Below are 23,098 nucleotides of genomic sequence, written 5' to 3'. Positions count from 1 at the left end.
CTGTGTAAAGAACATGGTTTGTATGTTTGCCTTTTTACATGGAAAAACATTTCCAGTGCATTCAGCATTTATGAAGGCATGATAGTAATTATGAGTTTACCAAATATTTGAAAATTCCTTTAGGAAAGATATTTGCATAAGGGTATAAGGTATATTATGTAAGTCCTATTGGCTCTGCAGAAGCTTGTGGATAAATCACTTGTGCATACTTTATAGAGTTACTAGATTTTTCATAATCACTGGGGAAATAAAGATTGAATTTACCACCAATGAAACATAATTCTAAATTTCCTTTGAAAATGAAATGATATTAACTCTTGTAATCCGCAAGCACAATAATACCAGTAACTATTCCAGAAGGCTATTTTGCCTATAATGTAATGAGGTGTATTACATATGGGAATTCAATTTAATTAGAAGAGTAGGCATGCTGCTTGAAGAATGGTATAATAGCTATAGTTAAGCACATTTGTAAACACTTGTGTACCTTGAGGCTTGTGGCTTATTTTACTTCTCATTATATTAAAGAGAGAATGTGTGAAACCCTAGCTTCCTCCAGCATCGTCTTTATTAGAGAACGCTTACAGTATCTTCCACGAATAACAAAGATGGGTCAGAATCCTGTCTTGATTTGATGGTCACATGTGACTAGACTGAAAAGCTGGGACAAGCTGGAAAAGACTGGCGATTTAGGGTGTTAAAGATAACTTGCAGAATGACGGAGCTGTACATATAAAATACCTTTTTTTTTTTTTCCCCTCTACGGAGCCTTTCAACAAATAAATAATATTGTACAAAAGACTGATGATAGAAATTTTGTGCTAAATCTGAAAATAGAACACAGGAAATAAACTGTAAAATCATAACAGGGGTCACTTCTAAAAATTTCATTTGAGTGCCTTAAAAACATAAACCACAAGTATGGAAGAATGTGATAGCCTTTACTTTTTAAAATAAATTTTAGAATTTTCTTTATTTTTGTCTTCAAAACGGATTGTGAATTATTCTATGTCTACTTTGTGTTTTATAACAGCAAAAGCTCAAGGAAGAGAGGGAGGCTAAACGTGCTCGGCTGGATGGCCGGCATGATTACTTACTGGATGCTGTTGCCTCTTGTGTGAATCTGGACAAAGAAGAAGTAGAAGACGCTATTCTTGACGGTAACCAGGTAATCTGATGAATTTGATAGTGAAGCTCATAGGGTGCCTTAGAACTGATATTACCATCAAATACTCGGTGAGATAGTTGAGATAGTTGTCAGACTTTGTGTCTGAGATTACTCAAGTCTTCTAATTGAAAAAATATTTCTCAGCATTTTGTAATTAAGTTGAACAAAAATGTCCTTAGTTTCAGGACCTATTGGAACAATATTGATTTTGAAATTAATTAGAATTTCTGCTTTCCAAGGGGTATAGGTAGTACAGTAAAACCCGTGACACTATTTCATATTGGATCCACAGTATGAAGTCTGTCAATCCTTGAATATATAGTGCATACAGATTAAAGAGTCCTGTCCACAGCAGGCTCATGTTATTGTTGTTTCCATTAGGCTGCCACCAGCATTTGTGAGACTACATTGTGATCTAGTTTAGGAAATTAAATCACGTGGAAACTACTTGACAAAATAGAATGGCTAAGTGATCTGGCTGACTACACGAGGGTTAATGCAGGGGGCAAGCAGTTAGAAATATGTATGTTGAGGAAACAGTGCATCAAAGTTGATGGTAAGTTATGCAATGGAGATACATTTTGTGATTTGAAAAGAAATAATTTTTTTTTTTAAACCTAGGTAGACAGCAAGTAGATCTTGTTTTACTCCCTGACACTACAGTAAACATGGTTGTGGGGTTTTTTTTTGTTTTCTCTTGCCTTCTCTTTCCATCTGTGTACCTTCAATTTATGCATTCCCATTTCAGTGCTAATATTGTTGAGAAACTGAAGAAAGTCCAGTGGAAGACTACCAAGGTAGTGATGGACATAGGACGTGTAAAGTATGAGAAGAGGGAGAATAAGAGATTGAGGGGCAGTCAAATAGTAGCCCGCAGTTCCTTGAAGAGTAGTTACAAAGATGACAGAACTGAACTCTTCTCAGCGGTTGCAGATGATATAACAAAGGCAATAGCCACAACTTGCAGATTAGACATTAAGAGACCTCTCTTCACCAGGAGGGTAATGCAGCATGGGAATAGGTTAATCAAGTGAGCTGTGTAATTTCTGTCCCTGAGGTTTTTGAGACTCAGCCTAGGCAAAGCTCTGAATTGCAGGAGGCTGGCCTTGAGATCTTCCAGAATTCCCTTCCAACACTTCTGTGATTCCATGTGATATAGGAAGATAAGCTGCGCAGAACACTGTCACGCAAGTTAAAAAGCAGAACTTGTTTCAGCCTTTGTGCATTTTATCTCCAAATGGGTTTCCTGGCAAACTATATTGCCTGAGAATAATTGTCAGATGAAGAAAATACTGGCAGCTGTTATACTTGGAAAGCGAAAAGTGTAATCGTTGTTTTGACCTCATCTTGGAGGGCTCAGCCAAGATTTTCTGGAATAGCAGCTTATGTGATCTTGGTGTAACTGAGGCCCATTATTAATGGAAGAGGGATAAATGCGGCTTTCTTACTGCTGCTGGTGATCTCTTAGCCTTTTTCCTGCACTAGGAAGCACAAATGGTAGCAGCAAATATTTCTGAAGAACAGCTTCTAGAAGTAGAAGCCTTTTCTGCTGGAAGATTGCTATGTAGTTAGGAACTGTGTGAAACAATGACTCACAGATCTAGAAAAATAAGGGATTAGGCCAAACTTTCAAGTGCTGAAACACTGTTCAGCATACTAGCATAGATCAATTAACTTTCTTCTTAGGCCTGTATGGCCTATACATGAGATTCCTGGACTGCACCACCAATACATGGTTCAAGGATGTTTGATGGCAGCCTTAAATTGATGGAGAACTGTGAAATTGTCCTGATGCTTAAAATATAATTAAATAAAGGCTTCCTCTGTTGCTATGATATGGAATAATTGCAGCTGTGTGTTTTCTGCTTTCAGCTAGTTAGCTGAATGGCAGTAAGAATAACATGGGTGAGGGACTTCAATGAGGTGCTGCTGCACTTCAGTAAATGAAGAAATGCCCTGTGCCCGCAGTTTGAGAGATGATATACAGCATGTACAGTAAGTGGTTTCGCTAAACTGAAGCATGGCCTGGCTATATTCAGTTGTGTTCAGCATGGAAAAATTTAAATGATTCAATTAAGTAGGTGTGTGCTGCTAAAGGACAAGGCAACTCAATCATTTTTTGGTGGGTAGTAACTGGGCCTGGTATAATTTTATTATTGAACAATGATAATGTGATGAGTATTTGTCAGCCCTGTATGTTAAAAATCTGAGCAAGTTAAACTTTTCATAGTGGGTATGCTATGCATAAATACGTCAACATGATCTCAAACAGATAGAGCGCATTGACAAATTCTTGGCCCCTGGAAGTCTGCGTCATCTGATATTCTACTATCAAGATGTGGAGGCAACGGATACAGGTAAAGCAACTTAGGTTTTCCTGCAACATGTTATAGTTGTGCTGAGCAAGTGTGCAAGGAAAAAGCAAATAGTGAAGTTCTTATAAACTGGGGCTTAAGGCAAGTGAGGTTTAGTCATACTGGGACATCTGTCCTTGCTCATGAAATGAGGATTGCTGAAATTACTGAAGCTTATTAGTGCACTTCTGCATATTGCTAGTATGCAGCAGCAATGTACTTCCTTGCAAGCCCAGCAACTCTTGCCTGGGGGGTTGCAAAATGGTTTTTGATAGTTAAAAGATGACTTTCACACGAGGTGAGCAGTGATAGATGCTCTGCCCCCTCCCCTCTAATCACACCACCAATCTGCCCTAGAAGCCCTCCACATTTCTTGATACATGACCATCCATCCAGGTGGTCCTGTCACATAACAAATGGCCCCAGGAGGCCTGCATTATGGGTAGCAGGTCCATTACCCCAGAAGTCCCTTCTGCTCATATCCCCTTCTCTTTCCCAGTGCCCCCATGTTACCACACTTGTGGGGGAAGCCTCCTTCTCACTTACCCTGGAGGCAGCTCAGGAGCCCTGTGACAAGGACACCCTCCCTTTGCCCATGGCTTCTGTCCCAGAGTCTCCGGTGCTGCTGCCGTTGGTACTAGCCAGGCCCCATGTTACCTCTGAGACCCTGTGATGGGTTGGTGGCAGTCCATCCAGGGTAAACAAGTGGGGTGTACAAGAAGGGCCTCATAAATATATCTATGTCTATCTGTAGAAATATAGGTGTTTATACATATGTAAGCATATACCTATATAAGTGTACAAATATATATTTATACTTTATATATTTTCAGTATGTATGTATGTATACACCTAAGAGGTATGACAGCCGGCTGAACATGAGCCGGCAGTGTGCCCAGGTGGCCAAGAAGGCCAATGGCATCCTGGCCTGTATCAGAAATAGTGTGGCCAGCAGGACCAGGGAGGTGATCGTGCCCCTGTACTCGGCACTGGTGAGGCCGCACCTCGAATCCTGTGTTCAGTTTTGGGCCCCTCGCTACAAGAAGGACATGGAGGTGCTGGAGCGTGTCCAGAGAAGGGCAACGAAGCTGGTGAAGGGCCTGGAGCACAAGCCTTATGAGGAGCGGCTGAGGGAACTGGGACTGTTTAGCCTGGAGAAGAGGAGGCTGAGGGGAGACCTCATCGCGCTCTACAACTACCTGAAAGGAGGTTGTAGCGAGGTGGGGGTTGGTCTTTTCTGCCAAGTAACTAGCGATAGGATGAGAGGAAATGGCCTCAAGTTGCGCCAAGGGAGGTTTAGATTGGACATTAGGAAAAATTTCTTTACTGAAAGAGTGGTCAGGCCTTGGAACAGGCTGCCCAGGGAAGTGGTTGAGTCACCATCCCTGGAAGTATTTAAAAGACATGTAGATGAGGCGCTTAGGGACATAGTTTAGTGGGCATGGTGGTGTTGGGTTGATGGTTGGACTTGGTGATCTTAGAAGTCTTTTCCAACCTTAATGATTCTATGATTCTAAAAGACTGTTTAATATGATATAAGCAGTGTTAATTATTAAAATTTAAATGTACAGAGAAAATTAAATGAAAATACAAACTCAGCCACCAATTTAGAAATCTGCTGAACAAGTTTTAACGTGCCTGAGTTGAAGTGGTGGAATTACGTTGGAGAGAGTGTGAGGCAAGGGGCAAAGCCTGGGAATCTAATCAGAGTCCCTCTCACCCACCCCCAAACTGATCAGATGTCCCTACAGTATGATTGTGGTGGCCTCTGGTCTTTGAGATGTGCTGCTAGATGCAGGCAACATGGAAAGCTGGAGGGAAAAAAAAACCGAACCAAAAACCAAAACCAAATTCACAGCAACCTGTGCCTTGAGTGAATAAACAAACATCCCCAAAAGAACCATGCACACTGGAGGGAAAAAGAAAAGTAAGAAAAAATGAACTGGTGGTGAAGGAGGAGAAGACAGGTGTGGGATGAAGTGGGGTATGTTGGAGGCTGCCTTTGCCCACAGCTGTGAGCGTGCAGCTACTTGTAATACCAGCACAGTGTGCAGCTTGTGCTGTACATTTTTCCTTCTCCAGTGGGGCAGAGTTTGTAAAAGAATGTTTTGTGCTGATTATTCTGGGGCTGTGGTTCTCAGGCTAGCAAAGCAAAAATCGCAGCTAATTGGTGGCTACTAATCAGTAAAGTGAAGTGAATTTTTATGGCGTCACATGCATCTTGTTGGCAAAGGCACTTACTACACACCACCTCAAATACAGATACAGGTTTTCTGACCCTGATGTGGATCAGTGAACACCTCTGTTAGGGCAGAAGATGGCCCCATGAAGGGTACCTACAAAATATTTTGTGCCCCTGCAGAGCAGGAGGCTGTGTATCTCTGAATTCAGGAAGGTTCACTCCAGAGCCCTAAGGGGTCATTTCAAAGTCTGGTTTTATGCCCACCCTCCCATGCAGATTTTTTGCAATGTTTTGAATGGCACTTTTAATATGCATCTTAACAACTTCTAGCACCCTTTTCAGTAACAGTACATCTTTTCTAAAGAGAAAAATATACTCTATGCAGAGTATACTACCTACTCCAGCTCCATACATTGTGGGAATGCTCTGAAAACTGGGATGACTGTTGCTGGTCTAGCCTCTGTAATTACTGAAGTACAAGGATAGTGCAAGTTCATGTTAATTGGCAATAAATCAAATTAATAAAATTCTCAGAGTCAAGATTCTTTTGCTGGTGACAGAGCCCTTGATGTACTTTTGAAGTAAACAGAAAAGAGACTTCTGCAGGAGCTGTGGTGAAAAAGGCGAGGGGGAAAGGTGATGTGAACAAAAGGGCGGGGAGGGGACTTATGGGTGGCCACCTGATCCAACATAGGGATCTCTGGGGCAGATGGTCATATGCCTGAAAGAAAAAGGGGTGGGGGCTTGTCATTTTTTGCAATTTTTTTGGTATTGTCCTTTAACTACGGTATCGACAATTCGCTTTTTGATCTTTTTATTAGAATCATAGAATCATAAAGGTTGGAAAAGACCTCTAAGATCATCGAGTCCAACCGTCAACCCAACACCACCATGCCCACTACACCATGTCCCTAAGCGCCTCATCTACACGTCTTTTAAATACTTCCAGGGATGGTGACTCAACCACTTCCCTGGGCAGCCTGTTCCAGTGTTTGACCACTCTTTCAGTAAAGAAATTTTTCCTAATGTCCAATCTATTGTTGCAGTGTGTCCTGGTTTCAGCTGGGATACAGTTAATTTTATTTCTAGTAGCTGGTATAGTGCTTTGTTTTGGATTTAGGATGAGAATAATAACACACTGATGTTTTAGTTGTTGCTAAGTAGTGCTTACACAGAGTCAAGGCCTTTTCTGCACCTCACCCCACCCCACCAGCGAGGAGGCTGGGGGTGCACAAGAAGTTGGGAGGGGACACAGCTGGGACAGCTGACCCCAACTGACCAAAGGGATATTCCATACCATATGACATCATGCTCAGGTTTTAAACTAAGGGAAAAGCTGGCCGGGGGTCTGCTGCTCAGGAACTGGCTGGACATTGGTCAGTGGGTGGTGAGCAATTGCATTGTGCATCACTTGTTTTGTATATTCTTTTATAATTATTATTATTTTCCTTTTCTTTTATGTCCTCTTAAATTGTCTTTCTCTCAACCCACGATTTTTACCTTTTTTTCTGATTCTCTCCCGCACCTTGCTGGGGGGAGTGAGTGAATGGCTGAGTGGTGTTCAGCTGCCTGCGGGGTTAAACCACAACACGGTGTCTCACTGCGTGTGCGTTCACATTTTACTCTGAGGAAATACTAGAAAACTAGTAACAGAGGAGTAACGTGTCCAAAAGCACAATTTAAGAGAATTCTTTTTCCCCCAAAGACACTTCTTGGTGACTCTTAGGATGTTGGTAACACTTGTAAAACATGGGAGCTGCATATTCATGTTGGGGGAAGAAGAAAGGACAGGAAAGTCCCTTGTAGCTCCCTTACTGTTTTTTTTTTGTTTGTTTGTTTTTCCCCCAAAGAATCTGCAATGGCCTGTCTCTCCTTGTTTCCAGAAGCACTCTATTTCTGTTTTTTTTGTATGTTAGACTTAGGTCTACATGTTCTTAAGGAAAGGCAGTTGATAATAGCTCAGTTGATAATAGCTCCTCTAAGGTAAACTACATTTGCTGATTTTTTTTTTTAAGCAATAGAGCATTATCTGCAACTACATGATAGAGAGCCATGTAAGAGGATCTTGAGCCTGAACCTTTGCTTAGAAGGAACAAAAACAAATAAATGAATAGAAATGAAAGGATTTTGACGTGAGAATGGCAAAACTAGATGAAATAGTTCTTACTGTGCTGTGAGGTCTCTGGATGCTGCATATTGTCTGTGGATAGTCCCATGGGGTGGTTCCAGGGGACTGGGATTCATAGATACACAAATGGTGACTGAACTGTTTGTTTAGAAAACTTTTCTTTCAATAAATAATCAGTGTTTTTTAAATGTTTCTTTTATTTAAATCTATAGAGCACTTTGGCCTTCCAGGAACAGGAATCAACTCTCATTTGACAAAGAAGAAACCTAAATTATTTGTGACAGAGGGAAAAGAAGTTGCTTTAACTGGTATATGCGTTTTCTTCATTAGAGCTAGTCTTTTTAAACCCATCACAACTGAGAATATCTATCAGGTAAGAGTCAGTGGCTGCTGATCACTGTACATAATCTTGTTTAAAATGCATTTTCATCATGCAGTATTTGCTCTCAGCACATAATTTGACAGCTTTTGACACAGAGGAATGAACAAAAGGACAGAGTTTGGCTAAATGAAACACGGGACATAAAAGGAGGGTAATGGAAAAACCGACATTATCTAGCAGCAGGAACTTGAAGTGTGTCATTGCTTTGAAGAAAAGATGCTAAGGAAGAAAATTTATGATGATCCAAAATGACAAAAAGTAATTAGTCAATACCTAAATAATAAGCTATTAAATTTCAATAAGCGCTAGCAAATCCATTTAAAAAAAAAAAAAACAACAAAATTGGTTTTATTTTTGAGAGTGTATATGCAAACTATATATGAAAAAGTTTTTACTGGTGAAACTTGTTAAATCTATGACAGTCTGATGTGAGCAAATCTGGATCAAGCGCTCCAGTAGCGAGGAGCACAGAGTAAAATGTAGGGAATCCTATAGTTGTAGACAAACTAATCAAAGCGCTAAAATAAGAATGATGGGCTAAATGAGAATTTAGTGTTGTGGAAAACTTTCTATACACTACAAAATGGGAACTTTCAAGTAAAACTCCTAAGCCAGCAAGTTTTAACTTCCTCCATCTCTTTTAGAAAAACCTTTAAAACTGTATTTTGCCCAGATAGATAGGCAAGAAATAGAAGAGTAAAGGGTGGATGAGCTTGCTGTCATCACCAGATTATTATTTGATTTCTAGAGATATGCTTTAAAGTTTTATGATTAACCTCTTAATATTTTTTTTGATGATTTTGAAAGACCTGGCTTAGATTTTAGTCAATTATATACTATTTAACATTTGAAGATATTTTGCGTATTAATAATGCTTGCAAGCTGGTGATTGCAACTGAAAGATCTGTAAAGCAGACTTCTTCACAAGTAATGATATAGCCCTTGCTGATAATAGATAATACCTTAAAACTAGGAAAGACAAGTTGAAAAGTAAAAATGATTATGTCTGAAGACACATCTAATGTGTGACACTTAAATACAAGTTGTTTGTTGTTAAATTATTTTGCTGGAAAAAATTATCGTGATACCTTCTAATGAAGCAAAAAATGGCTGGCATATTAATGTAATTTACCTTAGAAGTCTTCAGTGTCTTTTTTGGAATGTTTAAAAAGCAGATGTTCTGTGAATTGTACTCTCTCAAGCTGGATAGATGTATTCTTCCTGGACCAAAATCTTTGGGCAACCGCAAGTCAGAATTAACTGTAGTTGATAATTCTTTTTGTACCTAAGCCTTTTAAGTGCATTGATCTCTGCCTATATATATATATATGTATGTATGAATATATTCAAAAATACAATTCTGATAGTTTAGAAGTGGCAGGCTGGAATAATTTTACTCACCCATATAAACTGAGCTTTATAAATAGAGTTCTCTTACACTCTCATTATATTTTGGAAGTGTTTTCAGATCTTTGTTTCCTCAGTTTTGTATGACAACTGTGCAAATCTTGCAGCCCCTGCTAGCAAGAATTGTGCTGTTATTGCTTGAAAAGCACTTGTACACACTGGTAATTTTTGAGGTAGTGAAGGCAATAAGACTGGAATAAATGTAACGATGGCAAAATTTTGTTTTCTGTTTTAACTTCTATTGTGTTTATTTTACAGGAAGTAAATTTTAATATGATGAATGTAGGTCGAGATGGCTTACTAAAAAGTGTTGAGCAGCTGATATCAGACATCTTCATTCCAGCCTTACAGACTATGGACTGTGGCTGGGTTGAACTCGGTGAACCTCAACAAGCTTCCAGTATTAAGCAGGACTTCCTTGGTTCCCTTGAAGCATTTGTTAGTGTGCTATCGGAAACTCAGCAAAGTCTGTTGGAAAAGGTAGTATGTTCATGTGGCAATTAGAAATTGAGTTAGCTGTAGAATGTCTCTTGCTCTGGAGCTTTTGGATTAGCTGCTGTTGTAGAATACTCATTAAAAATTGTTTTTGTTAAACTGGAGGAAAAAAACCCACTTTTGTTTGTTGTCATCAGTAACTTGTTATACGTTCATCTGTGGCTTTAATGTCTCTGAAAGTTTGTGGCTTTAACAATTCTGCAGCTGGTTATGTTACTCTTTTTTCGGGTGCCAGTTCTTTTGAGCTATTAACTTCGTGACTGTTGAATGGCTGTGGCCTTTCTTAAACCAAGAACGATTAATGTATGACACAGTTGCTTTAACTGTTAGTTCCTACTTGTGCTCTTTCCCTCACAAAGGCTGAGAGCTGCCAGGCTGGTGAATTCTCCAGATTCTGGAGCCCAGTTCTGGCTCAAACCAGTTTAATTTAAACTGAAGTGGGAATATGAAGTGAGATAATCCAGGTGGGGAAACCAGGTACTTTTTAAAGTTCCTGGATTATTTGTCACGAACATTTCAGCATTTCAGGGTTTTTTTTAACTTGTGTTTCAGGTCAATCTGAAGAAATGTGAGACATATGATCTGAAAACTCTAAGAGGACCTGCAGATTATCTGGTGGTTGCTAACAGCATAGACGCTCTTGAAAGAATAGAAGTCTGCATGAAAGGGTGGACCAAACAAATTGAACAGGTGATATACTGGACAAATGTGAAATATGACATGTGAAATGATGAGTTTAATCCTGTTGGTATATAGCTACCTTTCTATACATTTAGATATGATCAATCCCTGTATTTTAAAGTACTGTTGGCATGTTTTGTGTACTTTTACTTCTCAATGAGAATATTACAGAGACCTTTTTTCATCTACTAGTAAATGGAGCATACACGTCTTTGGAAGCTTAGGTCCCAGTTTTTGATAATCACCTCATCTTAAAGAGAAAACATTGCGCTAATGGAACCTCTTCATATGGTTAGAAGTATTGTAAGGTCAGTGCACTTGTTTTAAGTGCAGATAAAATTAAAAAATGCAGATGAGATTTGTAATTGCAATTTTTTTCATCTCAGAAGCAGGTCCTTTGTAGACTATATAGCATAGATCTTGAAGTTCTTTTCAGAAAGAAATGAAACTACCAATTGAGTTATTGCATGAAATTACTCTCAGGTTCTTGTGGTCTATGCATCTATGCTATCCATTCAATGTAAAACATAGGAGCTCAGGGAAACAAGTTCTGTAATGTACAGGCAGACTTCAAGGAAGAAGACAGGATGAATAACTTTCAAGCTTGGAAAATGGAAACTTAGTTGCTACCTTATTCTCTGTTCTGCTTGTAGAATTTACTGCTAAGATTTTATCAGAGAAATATGTTTATTTGTAAATTAAGAAATCAGCTCCATGAAAGACTTTTCTTTATTAAAGCCTATACCTCTTAAAAGGAAGAAAGAAAATTTAAAAAAGAAACCTCTTTAATTTATAAACGTATGAGCTGAAACCGGTGGGGAGAATGTATTGCAATTAGCTGCACTTCTTCCGAAAGATTTACTCTATTTTCTTTCACTACTCACCTATTGCCAAATAGCATAAAATAGTCATTAAAGCATTTGCTATCATTAATTTATCAAAACAAGAAAGATCTTTAGTCTAATGAACCCAGATGTCATGGAGAGATTTTTAGTTGTATGTTATTTTTTGGTGAAAGAAGGATAGTTTAGTTTACTTTCATTCTTGGAATTGCATTAGGGGTTTATGGATTTTAATACCAAACTTAAGAATTTTAGATTTGCTCAGAAACTGGAGGAAGAAGGGAGCCATGTTTTGAGTTGACATTAAATGTTTCTTGTTCTTTATTGTATGAGGGATTGGGAGCATAATTTTTGACTGGACAGAAGTTTTCATAGCAATTTTTTGCTCTTTAGGAAAGGAAAGACTTAACAAATGGCAAGGCTTATGAAGGCACTTTATTACCCCTTACAGGGATATGAGCAAGCAGAGGCATATCTATAGTTAAGCTTATAATAACTTATTCTTACGTAATAATTCTGTCCTCACATCACCTGGTTCTCCAAGAGACTTGAGTTTGTGTTGCCTCTTATGAACATGGCTTCATCCTTTATAAACCAATTAGCACAAACCCCACCATTACTGGTTTGCATTAAAGATCCTTTTAAACCAATGACATCTCTCTGACAACAGGCGAAAGTGGATGCTGGGGAAGAGTATAAAAGCAGAGTAAGCTGATAGCAGTACTTTCCGTCAGTATTCTCCCAGCCTCTAACAATTTGTAATTCAGAGATTTTTGTAAACCAGATTAATATTTTTTTTTTAATTCAGTAACCTTCTGTGGTTTTCTTTTCCTTGTAAACTTGTCCAGTCTCCCTTTCAGCTTGTTCAGAAAACATAAGGGTGTGGACAGAAATTATTTCTATGTATGTTACCCAGCTCAGAGAGGAAAGCTGAACCCACTGAGCTGATGAGAGATAAGGAAGCCTCCTAAGTAGTTTGAAGTGCACCTGAATCTACCTTAATCCTCAAGATCTTGAGCGATGCATTTCAAAACAGTAAAAGGAGCTCTTTTACCATTTCTAAGTTGTTTATGTTTTAACAACTCATTCATTACTTTCACGATGCAAGCTTTCACATTCAGCATAATTATAGATCTGCAATGCATTCTTCTATTTGTTGTGACTGAAGTGTTGTCAAATGTTGTGTAGAATAAGTTACAGGTAGTAAAAATTTTCAGTGAATATCAAAAAATGTTGTGAAGCAAACTAAAGCAATCTTCAGAATATTCTTAAGTAGCTGGCTGCTGGTAGTTGGATTACCCACTGGAGAAGGATCACGGTGAATATGGTCCTTCCAATTCTTACCTCAACATTTATGTGAGCTCCTTGTGTCCATATTGCATTAGGGAAACTATCCTGTTTATGCTTATATCATGGTTACCAAGGTGAGCATCTCTACCTCTTGTAACAAACAGCTGCAAAAGATTCACCTTAGCCAAGAAATCAAAGTAGAAAACAGTTAGTGATTCCCAGTGGATTTAATGAAAGCAAAAGGAACACAATAATTCAGTGAACGCTATTCTCAGTGGTCAAAATCGTACTTTGAAACATGCTTTGCAGGTTATTTGCAGAAAATGTAATTGTCTGTAACAGTGCTCTTGAAATACTACTCCCTCTTTAACTCAGAACTAAAAAGGCCAAGCAGAATTAAGGTCTCTTACGTGAGGTGGTGGCTGAGTTAGGTAATTTATCATGGGAGGTTAATACTAGGAGTTAAATTACGAATTAATCCATGCTATCCATGCAGATAAAAAATATTAGCATCACTCACCAATATTACTGTATGATAAAAGGTTCTTGCAGAAAACGACCAATTGAGAAAGGAAGCTGATGACCTTGGACCACGAGCAGAGCTCGATTACTGGAAAAAGAGATTGTCAAAATTCAACTACCTTACGGACCAGCTGAAGAGCCCAGAAGTGAAGGCAGTGCTTGGAGTACTCACTGCTGCTAAATCCAAACTGCTGAAGGTTTCTAGTTTGAATTATGACAGATATAAAGACTAGAAATGCTTTGTATACCCTAGTTCATTTTGGTGATTTATATAACATTGCTGGTGGGGAAAACATTGAAGCATCTTTGACTTTTTTCTCTGTCCTTCCTTATTCCTCACCTTGAGTAGATAAAGTTTAAATCTAGTTTAATTTATTGGAAAAGACTGGGAATCCCCTTTGTCTAAAGGCTGACAACGTACTGCATCCACATGGCTCAACAGAAATAAATACTGATAAATCTTTGAGAAGTTGATTATTAAATCAGAAAATTGAATTAATGAACTGGGTATTTAATGAAAAGAAAATTAAAAAACCCACAATTTTTTAAACCTCTTTCTCATGTTGTTACAGTGTCTGTCAAAACTGCTTGTGGGGTCATAACTTCACATTGACATAACAAAGTTAAAGATCAATGGCAAATACAAAAATAAGTGAATAAAACAAAAAGTCTTGGCTCATCAAAATGAGGGACATGTAAAACATATATATATTCATCAGTCCATCAAGCAAAAATAGTTAATAGATGATGTCTATATATTTTACAGCAGTTTGACTTGACACTACTACTGACATAACTTGTTGAGCTGAGCAGTCTAAACTAACTGTATGTTCACAGTCAAGTTATTGAAGCAAAACAAGGACCTGTTCCTCATCTTGGGTAAACAAATGTAACTCTGAAGTAACAGATCTCTGCTTTCAAATGTGTTTAAAGGCTAATGACAAAACAGTGTGATCTCAAAACAGTTTTTCTGAAATGTGTGGGTTTTTTTTTTTTAACTTTCTATTCTTAGAACTGGCGACAGTTGGATATTCGCATCACAGATGCAGCAAATGAAGCTAAAGATAATGTGAAGTATCTATATTCCCTGGAAAAATGTTGTGACCCATTATACAATAGTGATCCTGTAAGCAGAACTTTTAAATTCTTAACATAAAACTTTTGAGACAACTAAAATGAATGTACTTTGTAAGATCAGTTTGGAAATGACACAAATAGAATTTTAGGTATGCACCTCTAGTTTGAGACTTTTTTCAGTTATGCTGAAAGCGTCCTAGTGGGAATTTCTGGCTACAAAATAAAGTACTTGTTATTTTCTTGCCATGGTATCTGTGAAGCTTTTGGTCTGATGAGGAAACTGGTTTCTGTACTGTGGGAGGAAATGAAATCTTTGCAATTTAAAGGAGAAAAAAAAAAACGAAAAAAAAAACGGTGAAAGTGAAGCTGGTGCTATGCTAAAGACAAAGGCTGGGCTTTTGTCTTTCTGTTGCAGCCAGGTCATGCTTAGCCTAACATTTATAAGGCAATTTTCAGCTTCTTGAGTTAGGAAAACATAAATATGGTTATGTAAATATTAAGGTGTAAATATAAATCACCTTCTTATACCATAGTAACAGGATTATGCAAGCGTAACAAGTAGTAAACAAAACTAGCCAACCTAAAGTACAGTATAGGAGGAAGGATTCTTGCTGTCCAAGTAGGTGGCAAATGGTTGCTTTTATTAAAACTGGTTTTGCAACTGACTGTATATGTCTTGCTAGTCAGAGAAATATGACAAGTAGCCATGAAGACTCAAAGCTTTGACCATTCTCTCTCTCTCTCTCCCCCCCCCCCGCCTTTTCCCGAAGTGAAATTGCTTCCAAACAGTGCTCGGGGCAACCATGGTATGGGTCTGTTTGTTTCCATTTTACTAGGCAGTATTAGAACAGTGTGTTCTTTCAGTGTTTCCCAATCTAATATTTGAATCTCTCTGATGAAACGTTAGTATGATACCCATACAAAACAGAATTAAAGTGAAAATGCTTGCTATTGGCACTGTGCAGGGTCTGTTGATCTGCTTTGTGCTCCCCATACTGGCTTTTACCGAGGAGGAAGTGGTGCCAGCTTCAGAGTTGTTTAGTTTTGAGAGGGTGTAGCACTTGGGGTGGAAGCCATCGAGGCATGGAGTGTGAACCTTTCCCTTACTGATATTTACCTGTAAAATATTTAGAACTGGTTTGTCAATAGAGTAAAACTGTCATTGCTTTGGAAATTCAGACATGAGGAAGAGCTGCCTGGAAAAATCTTTCAATCATCTGGCCCATTCATGGGCTGAAGACAGGACTGCTGGACTTTTGAAATGACACTTCTCCTCAAAGTATTTAACAAAAGGCTTTCCTCTTGTACACAAGACTTACTGAAAATCATAGAGGTCACGGAGAAATAAAATGGGTGTGGTGGGTTAACCTTGGCTATAGGTCAAAATCCCACCCAAGCACTCTCTCACTCCCCCTCCTTAGTAGGATGAGGAGTAGATATAGGATGAAAAAGCTCGAGGATTTTTCAGACAAAGACAAGGGCGTCACTTAGCTATTATCATCATGGGCAAAACAGACTCGACTTGGGGAAAAGTAACTTAATTTATTGCCAGTGAAAATAGGTTTGGGTAATGAGAAACAAAGACAAAAATTAAAACCACATCTCCCCACCACCCCCTTCTTCCCAGGCTCGGCTTCACCCCTTCACTCCCGACTTCTCGTCCTCTTCCCCCCAGGCAGCGCAGGGGGATGGGGACTGGGGGACTGCGGTCAGCTTGTAACAGCCCCTCTCTGCCGCTCCTTGCTCCTCACACTTTTCCCTGCTCCAGCCTGAGGCCTTCCACGGGCTGCAGGGAAACCCCTGCCCCAGCGGGGTCTCTCCCGGGGCCGCAGGGGCGTCTCTGCTGGGGCGCCCGGAGCCCCCCCTCCCCTCCTCCTGCTCTCCCCGCGGGGCTCGCAGGGCTGGTTCTCACACGGGTTCCTCAGCCCCGGCTGCCGGGCAGCGTTTTGCCCTTCCTTACCCGGGCTCTCCCCGAGGCGCCCGCCCGCGGCTGAGGGGCTCAGCTGTGCCCTGCGCTGGGGCCGTCGGAGCCGGCTGGAACCGGCTGTGCCCGGCCCGGGGCAGCCCCGGCCGCGCCTCACGGGGGCCGCCCCGGCTGCCAGCACCTGGGCACCTGCACCCCAAACAATGGGCTATGAGATCACCTCCTCCCAGGCACTTCATCTATTGTATATAATTTTTTATGATCTAAATGCCAGTACTATGGGAAAGTCGTTCTTCATAGTTCCTGTATTCAGATAAGTGCCATGAGGCTAAATGCAATTTTTGGGCTCTCTTTATATGCAAGCTCACATCAGGTTTAGAAAAAGAGTGTACAAAAGTACTTTTTGTGAAAATAAGCGGTACTTTTGAAGAGGCCTTTGTCTCTATCAAATTTCAGTTGCTGACCAGAATTCTTCCAGCCAAGACTCTAGTGAAAATTTTTCCCCAAAATTGAATTGTAGAGCTTGGAGGGTAAAGTAGGACAGGCAGCTTTTCAGGAGAGGCCCAAGGAAACGGAGGCAGAAATGTTAGGAAGCCCATGTTCGTAAAGGCTCGTGGGTTCTCTAATTAGGTGTCGAGCTAATGTATGGTAACAGAAGTACTGAGCAGAGATCAGACTGTGTGTTTCTTTCCAGGTGTCCATGGTGGATGCTATTCCAGGACTCATAAATGCAATTAAAATGATTCAGAGTATCTCTCAGTATTACAACACGTCTGAAAAGATATCCTCGCTGTTTGTGAAGGTTGGTGCCACAGTGTGAAAAGAGATTTTCACAGATTTTTTTGTGTGTTGTTGCTTGAGTGAGAGACAGAAGACACAAAGGGACCAAGCAATTGAAGAGGCAGCATTTTGGTCAATTTAATGTTGCTTTTTGAATGTACAGAAAATTGGAAATAGAGATAAAACTACTTCAAAGTTAGAACTTATTTTACTGTAATTTGGAGTTGTAAGAATTTTTTCAGACTTCTTGAAGATCAGGGCTAATCTCAACCCTGACATGCATAGATCGAGGAACATTTTGTTACAATGAGTTTTGCCTGTGGTGAACTGTTTTTTGTAGAACCAGTTATGTTAAGTTTATATAGTTCTTAAACCTCCTTTATGATTGTATAAAGAAGGAAACAGAGTTGGAAGGACAACGTATTCTTTAATGATCATAGTCTAATGGGCCCTTGATTTTACCTTTACTTTCAGAAGTGCCAAAGTCTTATGCCTTTGTAGTCCTCAATGTCATTTCAAGGTTGGTACAAGGTGTTTAGGTTTCAGGTGAGCATAGTTAATCAACAACATTTTGGTGGTGTAATGGTCTGGAGGCTGGATATTGCCAGGAGGACACTCTGTCTATGTGGCTAGTATTTGGTATTGATATTTTGCAGGCCTTAGGCCGGTGGAGTCAGAGGTATGGGATGAGACTGAAAGAAGGGCAAGACCTGCTTTGTCTTGAAATGTTTTTTTCACAAGGTTAAAACTGCTTTTAGGTGACCAATCAGATGATCACAGCATGTAAATCTTACATTACAAACAACAATACAGCCACCATCTGGAATCAACCTCAGGAGAGAGTTATGGAAAAGCTACAAGCAGCCATTAGACTTAAACAGGTAGGTGGGAAGAGCATGTGGAAAACAGAACATAAGGTGAGATTTAGGAGGACATGATTAAGAAAACTTTATTTTATATGAGGAAGCAATGTTATAATGAAGGAAAATGAAGCAACCAAAAAATACCTTTTGGAACTAGAGTGTTTATGATAGAGGTAACGGGTATTTAGTCTAGTTTCTGTTGATTTTCCGGAAACAGGATTTCAATGCTTAGCCTAACTTAACTATGCTTCTTATATGAGAATTACTTGGATTTTCATGCCTGAGTTTCTCTAGAAAGTTGCTTCTCATATGATGAGAAGAGATGTGTGACAGAAATGAAAACAGAGGAAGTTAGTGAGGTAAATACATTCCAAAGATATGTGGACAAGCTATACCTTTAGAAAGGAAAATTTAGTGAACTGAGAAGAATTCAGCTGTTCAGATTGCATAGACTTGTTAGGAAGATAGCTTTTATTTTTTTGCATAAACTTCCATGACCGTTTGGGGATTTTTTTTTTTCTCTCCTTTTCTTTTTTCCCTTTAGAACATAGGATCATAGGATAATTCAGCTTGGAAGGATCCTCAGGAGGTATCTAGTTCAACCTTGTGCTCAAAGCCAAAGCAGGGGCAGCTATGACTGGTTGCCCAGTCCTTTATCCAGTCCTGTCTTGAAGTTCTCCAAAGATGGAGAGACTGCACAGCCTTTCTGGGCAGCCTCTTTCGCTGCTTGACTGTCCTTAGGGTGAAAGATTTTCTCCTTACATCCAGTCAGAACATCTTCTGTTTCGATTTATGCCCATTGCCTCTTGGTCTCTGTCCATGTGTTACTGTGAAGAGCCTAGCTCTGTTTTCTTGATAACCTGTAGATATCAGAAGGTTCATATTAGGTTTTCTCTGTTATTACTTTTTGATTTCTTAACAATATGTGCTTGGAAGACTAGAACTTTATCCTGACACCTTCTGAAGCAACAAATCTTGCGTAGTTCTAGCACAAATTAGTGTAAATTTATATGGCTTACCATCAGCAACAAGCAGTAAATTTGTGTATTTCTATAAAGATATAGCAAATTATTCAGTTGCTGCATTAAAATATGTTGAAGGATTAGGTTTTTATTTCAGTCTTATTAGTTCCAAAAGCTTTCAGAAAATCAATAGATTAAAACTTAAAATTTAAATTGCTAACAGCTTAGGAAACTCTGGGCCCTTTGTATTAATATTTCCCAGGTGGGGTTATTCATATATATGTGCTAAAAAATAATGAACATTGTATTTTAAAGAGAACTCTCTTGAAAGAAACCATTTCAGGCAAATCTGTTGACTATGTAATCTGACTTTGGGAAGAATTTAATTTTAACATGTTTGGAGTAAGGTTTGTACCCAGTTAAGAAAGCAGAATGAAAACTGGAAGCTGCTATGGAGCAGCATTCTAACTTCAGAAGGGTTTTTGTTCTGGAAAGTGATTTTGGAAAATTTGAAACATTATTACTTAATAAAACTGCTCAGCACACAATCATTATTTTCAGTCTCTGAAAACTGAAATCTGGGTTGTCATCCTGGATATTCAGTAAACACATTCAGTAAACACATCAAGCCCTGCTATAAAATGGAGGGAAGAGAATTTCACGCTAGCAAAGGATGGAATGTACAAATATATGTATGTGCAGTTCATTCATTTAATGAAATGTGTGATCCTGTAATGGTATTGTCGGGTTAGTTCTCAGAGACAAATTCTGTTGCTGTCTTTATAGTGTCATGATTGTTTATTGATGAAACTTCTACTTGCTATCAAGTTAGGATAATATCTGTCTGCATAAATTTTGTTCTATCTGATGACAGTGCCTTTTATTATATGCTTGACATTCTTCTTTTAAATTCTTTTTTGTTTTTAGGAGTACCAAAATTGCTTTCACAAGATAAAAGAGAAATTGGAACAAAATCCAGCTGAAAGACAGTTTGATTTTAGTGAGATGTATATCTTTGGAAAATTTGAAACCTTTAATCGACGTCTGGTAAAGATAATAGATGTTTTCAATACTATGAAAACCTACTCAGTTCTACAGGAGTCTAAGATAGAGGGATTGGAAGGAATGATCACAAAATATGAGGTACACAGTAAATTTTGGATATCCTATCAGTCTGACTTGAACTTTAAACAAGAAATAATTATGAAAATTGTAAAAGTGTTTATCAAGAGAAAAATTAACTCTGTAAGTTGTAATAAAATTACTGGGTAATACTTAATGATGTAAATATGTGATTGCTGGGGAAATGAGCAGACAAGATGAAAAGGGGCAGGTGGACTTGTGGAAAAGGTATGTTAAAGTTGATTGAAAAAAGCAACAAAATGGGGAGACTTTGTAACAGGGGTAATTGGAGCCATGGTTTTGTGTTACGATCTGGAGAAAAAGTGAAAAAAGCAACATTTCTGTCTTTACAAATGTTTTGCTAGCTATGAAATTGTACTGTGACCAAAATTGCAGACTGTTATTCTAGGGGTACCTGATCAGTGCCTGCCATGGAGGCTGGCTCCATTGCCCTGGTGGTCAATGCTGCAGTCAGATTTTCCTTGCAGCTTGGGGTGAAACAAGCCCCAGTTCCATTTCTGTGCTGCATAAATACCAACAAATATAACTTTGATTTCTTGAAACAAGTAATTTTTTAAAAAGAAAAAAAAAAAACTTGGGCTCTCAGATTTACTTTGTTTCATTAAGAAAATAGTGAGCTTAATTCCAGCAAAAAAGATTATTAGGTTTACTTAAAATCTGTGCTCTAGATCTAGACTACAATTATCAGCTTTGTGTTTTATGAGGGAGGAAAGAATTAATTCACAGATGGCTGTCTTTAGGGTGAGGGAGGAAGAGAAATGACTTAGCTGGTTTGCTGGGGACAGCTCTTCAAACTTAGGCTTTTACTTAGAATCATAGAATCATAGAATCATACAGGTTGGAAAAGACCTCTAAGATCATCGTGTCCAACCATCAACCCAACACACCATGTCACTAAACCATGTCCCTAAGCGCCTCATCTACATGTCTTTTAAATACTTCCAGGGATGGTGACTCCACCACTTCCCTGGGCAGCCTGTTCCAAGGCCTGATCACTCTTTCAGTAAAGAAATTTCTCCTAATGTCCAGTCTAAACCTCCCTTGGCGCAACTTGAGGCCATCTCCTCTCGTCCTATCGCTAGTTACTTGGCAGAAGAGACCAACACCCACCTCGCTACAACCTCCTTCCAGGTAGTTGTAGAGCGCGATGAGGTCTCCCCGCAGCCTCCTCTTCTCCAGGCTAAACAGTCCCAGTTCCCTCAGCCGCTCCTCATAAGACTTGTGCTCCAGGCCCTTCACCAGCTTCGTTGCCCTCCTCTGGACATGCTCCAGCACCTCCATGTCCTCTTGTAGTGAGGGGCCCAAAAGTGAACACAGTAGTTGAGGTGTGGCCTCACCAGTGCCGAGTACAGGGGCACGATCACCTCCCTGGTCCTGCTGGCCACACTATTTCTGATATAGGCCAGGATGCCGTTGGCCTTCTTGGCCACCTGAGCGTACTGTCGGCTCATGTTCAGCCGGCTGTCAATCAGCACCCCCAGGTCCTTTTCCTCCAGGCAGCTTTCCAGCCACTCTTCCCCAAGCCTGTAGCGTTGCCTGTTACTTTTGTAACAGCAAAATCCCTTTGCTTGTTAGTATTATTATTCAGGTTTCTTTCCTCGTCCTTTTATTTAGTAAGAGAGTTGAAGAACAAGGAGCTCTTCTAAGAATATAAATATGCTAAATCATGTTCTTTTCCTTCCTTCTTTCCAAGATTAACTTTCTTTTCTATCAAGTAGAGTCTTCCCTGCTTTTACTGAGCCTGAGTTAACTTGCCTTATTGTATATCTTTCTTAGTGCAGTATCATAATTATGACACTTGTAAATATTAAAATAAATCAGAAGTATTCAACTTGTAGACTGCTTTTAGAGATCACATGTGATACAGTGGTAGTACAGTCAAATGTGGCATTCTGATTTGCTTTACCCTGTCCTTTTCCTTTTTGTTATGGCCATGAGTAAATCACTTTGCTTTAGTTAAATAACCGTAGGGTAAAATGTGAGCATTCCACAGTCTGTCCTGGTTCGATTCACTCCCTCTTGCAGTCTGGGGTTTTGATTCCTTGACTGCATCCTTCACAGTCGCCTGTTTTCTCCTTTGCTCTCTTCTATAGTCTTCTGAGAAGAAACCTAGGCACAACTGGAAGGATAGCTTGGTCCAAGACTATTCCACATGGGCAGCTCAGGTGTGGGCTGCTCTAAATTATGCTCCCTTCACTGAGAGCTGCTCTCTAAAGCTGTGCCAACCAACTCAGGTTGCTGAGAATTTTCAGGTCATGCTATAAAGATACTATTTTGGTAGGCTGGAACACAGACATCTCATTTATTTGGGACATTTGTGTTTTAAAAGCTGCCTGTGACCATTAGCCCAGGCTGTAGTGCAGTCTGCAAACTCTATACAGATATACCGCATTCTCCATTGCAGCACTCAAGTCCTAAAGCAAAAGCTTTGTGTAAGACCTAGTTACTGTGAAGTCGATTTCTTTTGGGGGTGGGGTAAGGGGAAATTATACGTGGTTAGGTAGAAAGTACTACATGGAAGGTTCTGGATAGTATGCATAAAGGACAGAAAGTGACTGTACTTTTTTAACAGTGACAGAATTGAGGCACTGAAGTATTTGACTTGGACCATAGCTATAGTTGTGTGACTAATTATATGAGTTTAAAAATTTTTACAATAGGAAGTTATTATGTTGCAGTTCTTTATGCTTTACCACTTAGTTGCTATCTAGGATTTGCTTGTTTTTAGAGGAAAAGATGGAACTTTTATTTACAGGAAAGCAATAAAACTGAAGTTCAGTTGACTTACAATAAAATGGTGGAAGTCTGCTGTGCTGAAAATATGTTGAGCTTCGTAGCTGTACTGTGGTAAACTACTAGGATGTTGAAAAGTGGTTCATCCTTAGAAATCCTTTAACT

The 23,098-nt window shown here is 39.3% G+C and overlaps 1 protein-coding gene across 1 annotated transcript in view; it reads left to right on the top strand.

Moving 5' to 3' along the window:
* DNAH5 (dynein axonemal heavy chain 5) overlaps window positions 1-23,098 on the top strand; it is a 160,875-nt gene that overhangs the window by 25,871 nt on the left and 111,906 nt on the right. Inside the window, exons 2-11 of the mRNA XM_075142467.1 lie at window positions 1,034-1,168; window positions 3,441-3,525; window positions 8,045-8,205; window positions 9,880-10,101; window positions 10,669-10,806; window positions 13,472-13,648; window positions 14,464-14,577; window positions 17,147-17,254; window positions 17,991-18,113; window positions 19,985-20,200. Of these exons, the coding sequence (XP_074998568.1) occupies window positions 1,034-1,168; window positions 3,441-3,525; window positions 8,045-8,205; window positions 9,880-10,101; window positions 10,669-10,806; window positions 13,472-13,648; window positions 14,464-14,577; window positions 17,147-17,254; window positions 17,991-18,113; window positions 19,985-20,200 (1,479 nt within the window). The remainder of the gene's footprint in view (window positions 1-1,033; window positions 1,169-3,440; window positions 3,526-8,044; window positions 8,206-9,879; window positions 10,102-10,668; window positions 10,807-13,471; window positions 13,649-14,463; window positions 14,578-17,146; window positions 17,255-17,990; window positions 18,114-19,984; window positions 20,201-23,098) is intronic.

The sequence above is a fragment of the Calonectris borealis genome, chromosome 2 (assembly GCF_964195595.1).
Source record: "Calonectris borealis chromosome 2, bCalBor7.hap1.2, whole genome shotgun sequence".
NCBI classification, from domain to species: domain Eukaryota; kingdom Metazoa; phylum Chordata; class Aves; order Procellariiformes; family Procellariidae; genus Calonectris; species Calonectris borealis.
The sequence above is the reverse complement of the archived record's forward strand: the minus strand, read 5'-3'. Positions and strand labels throughout refer to the sequence as shown.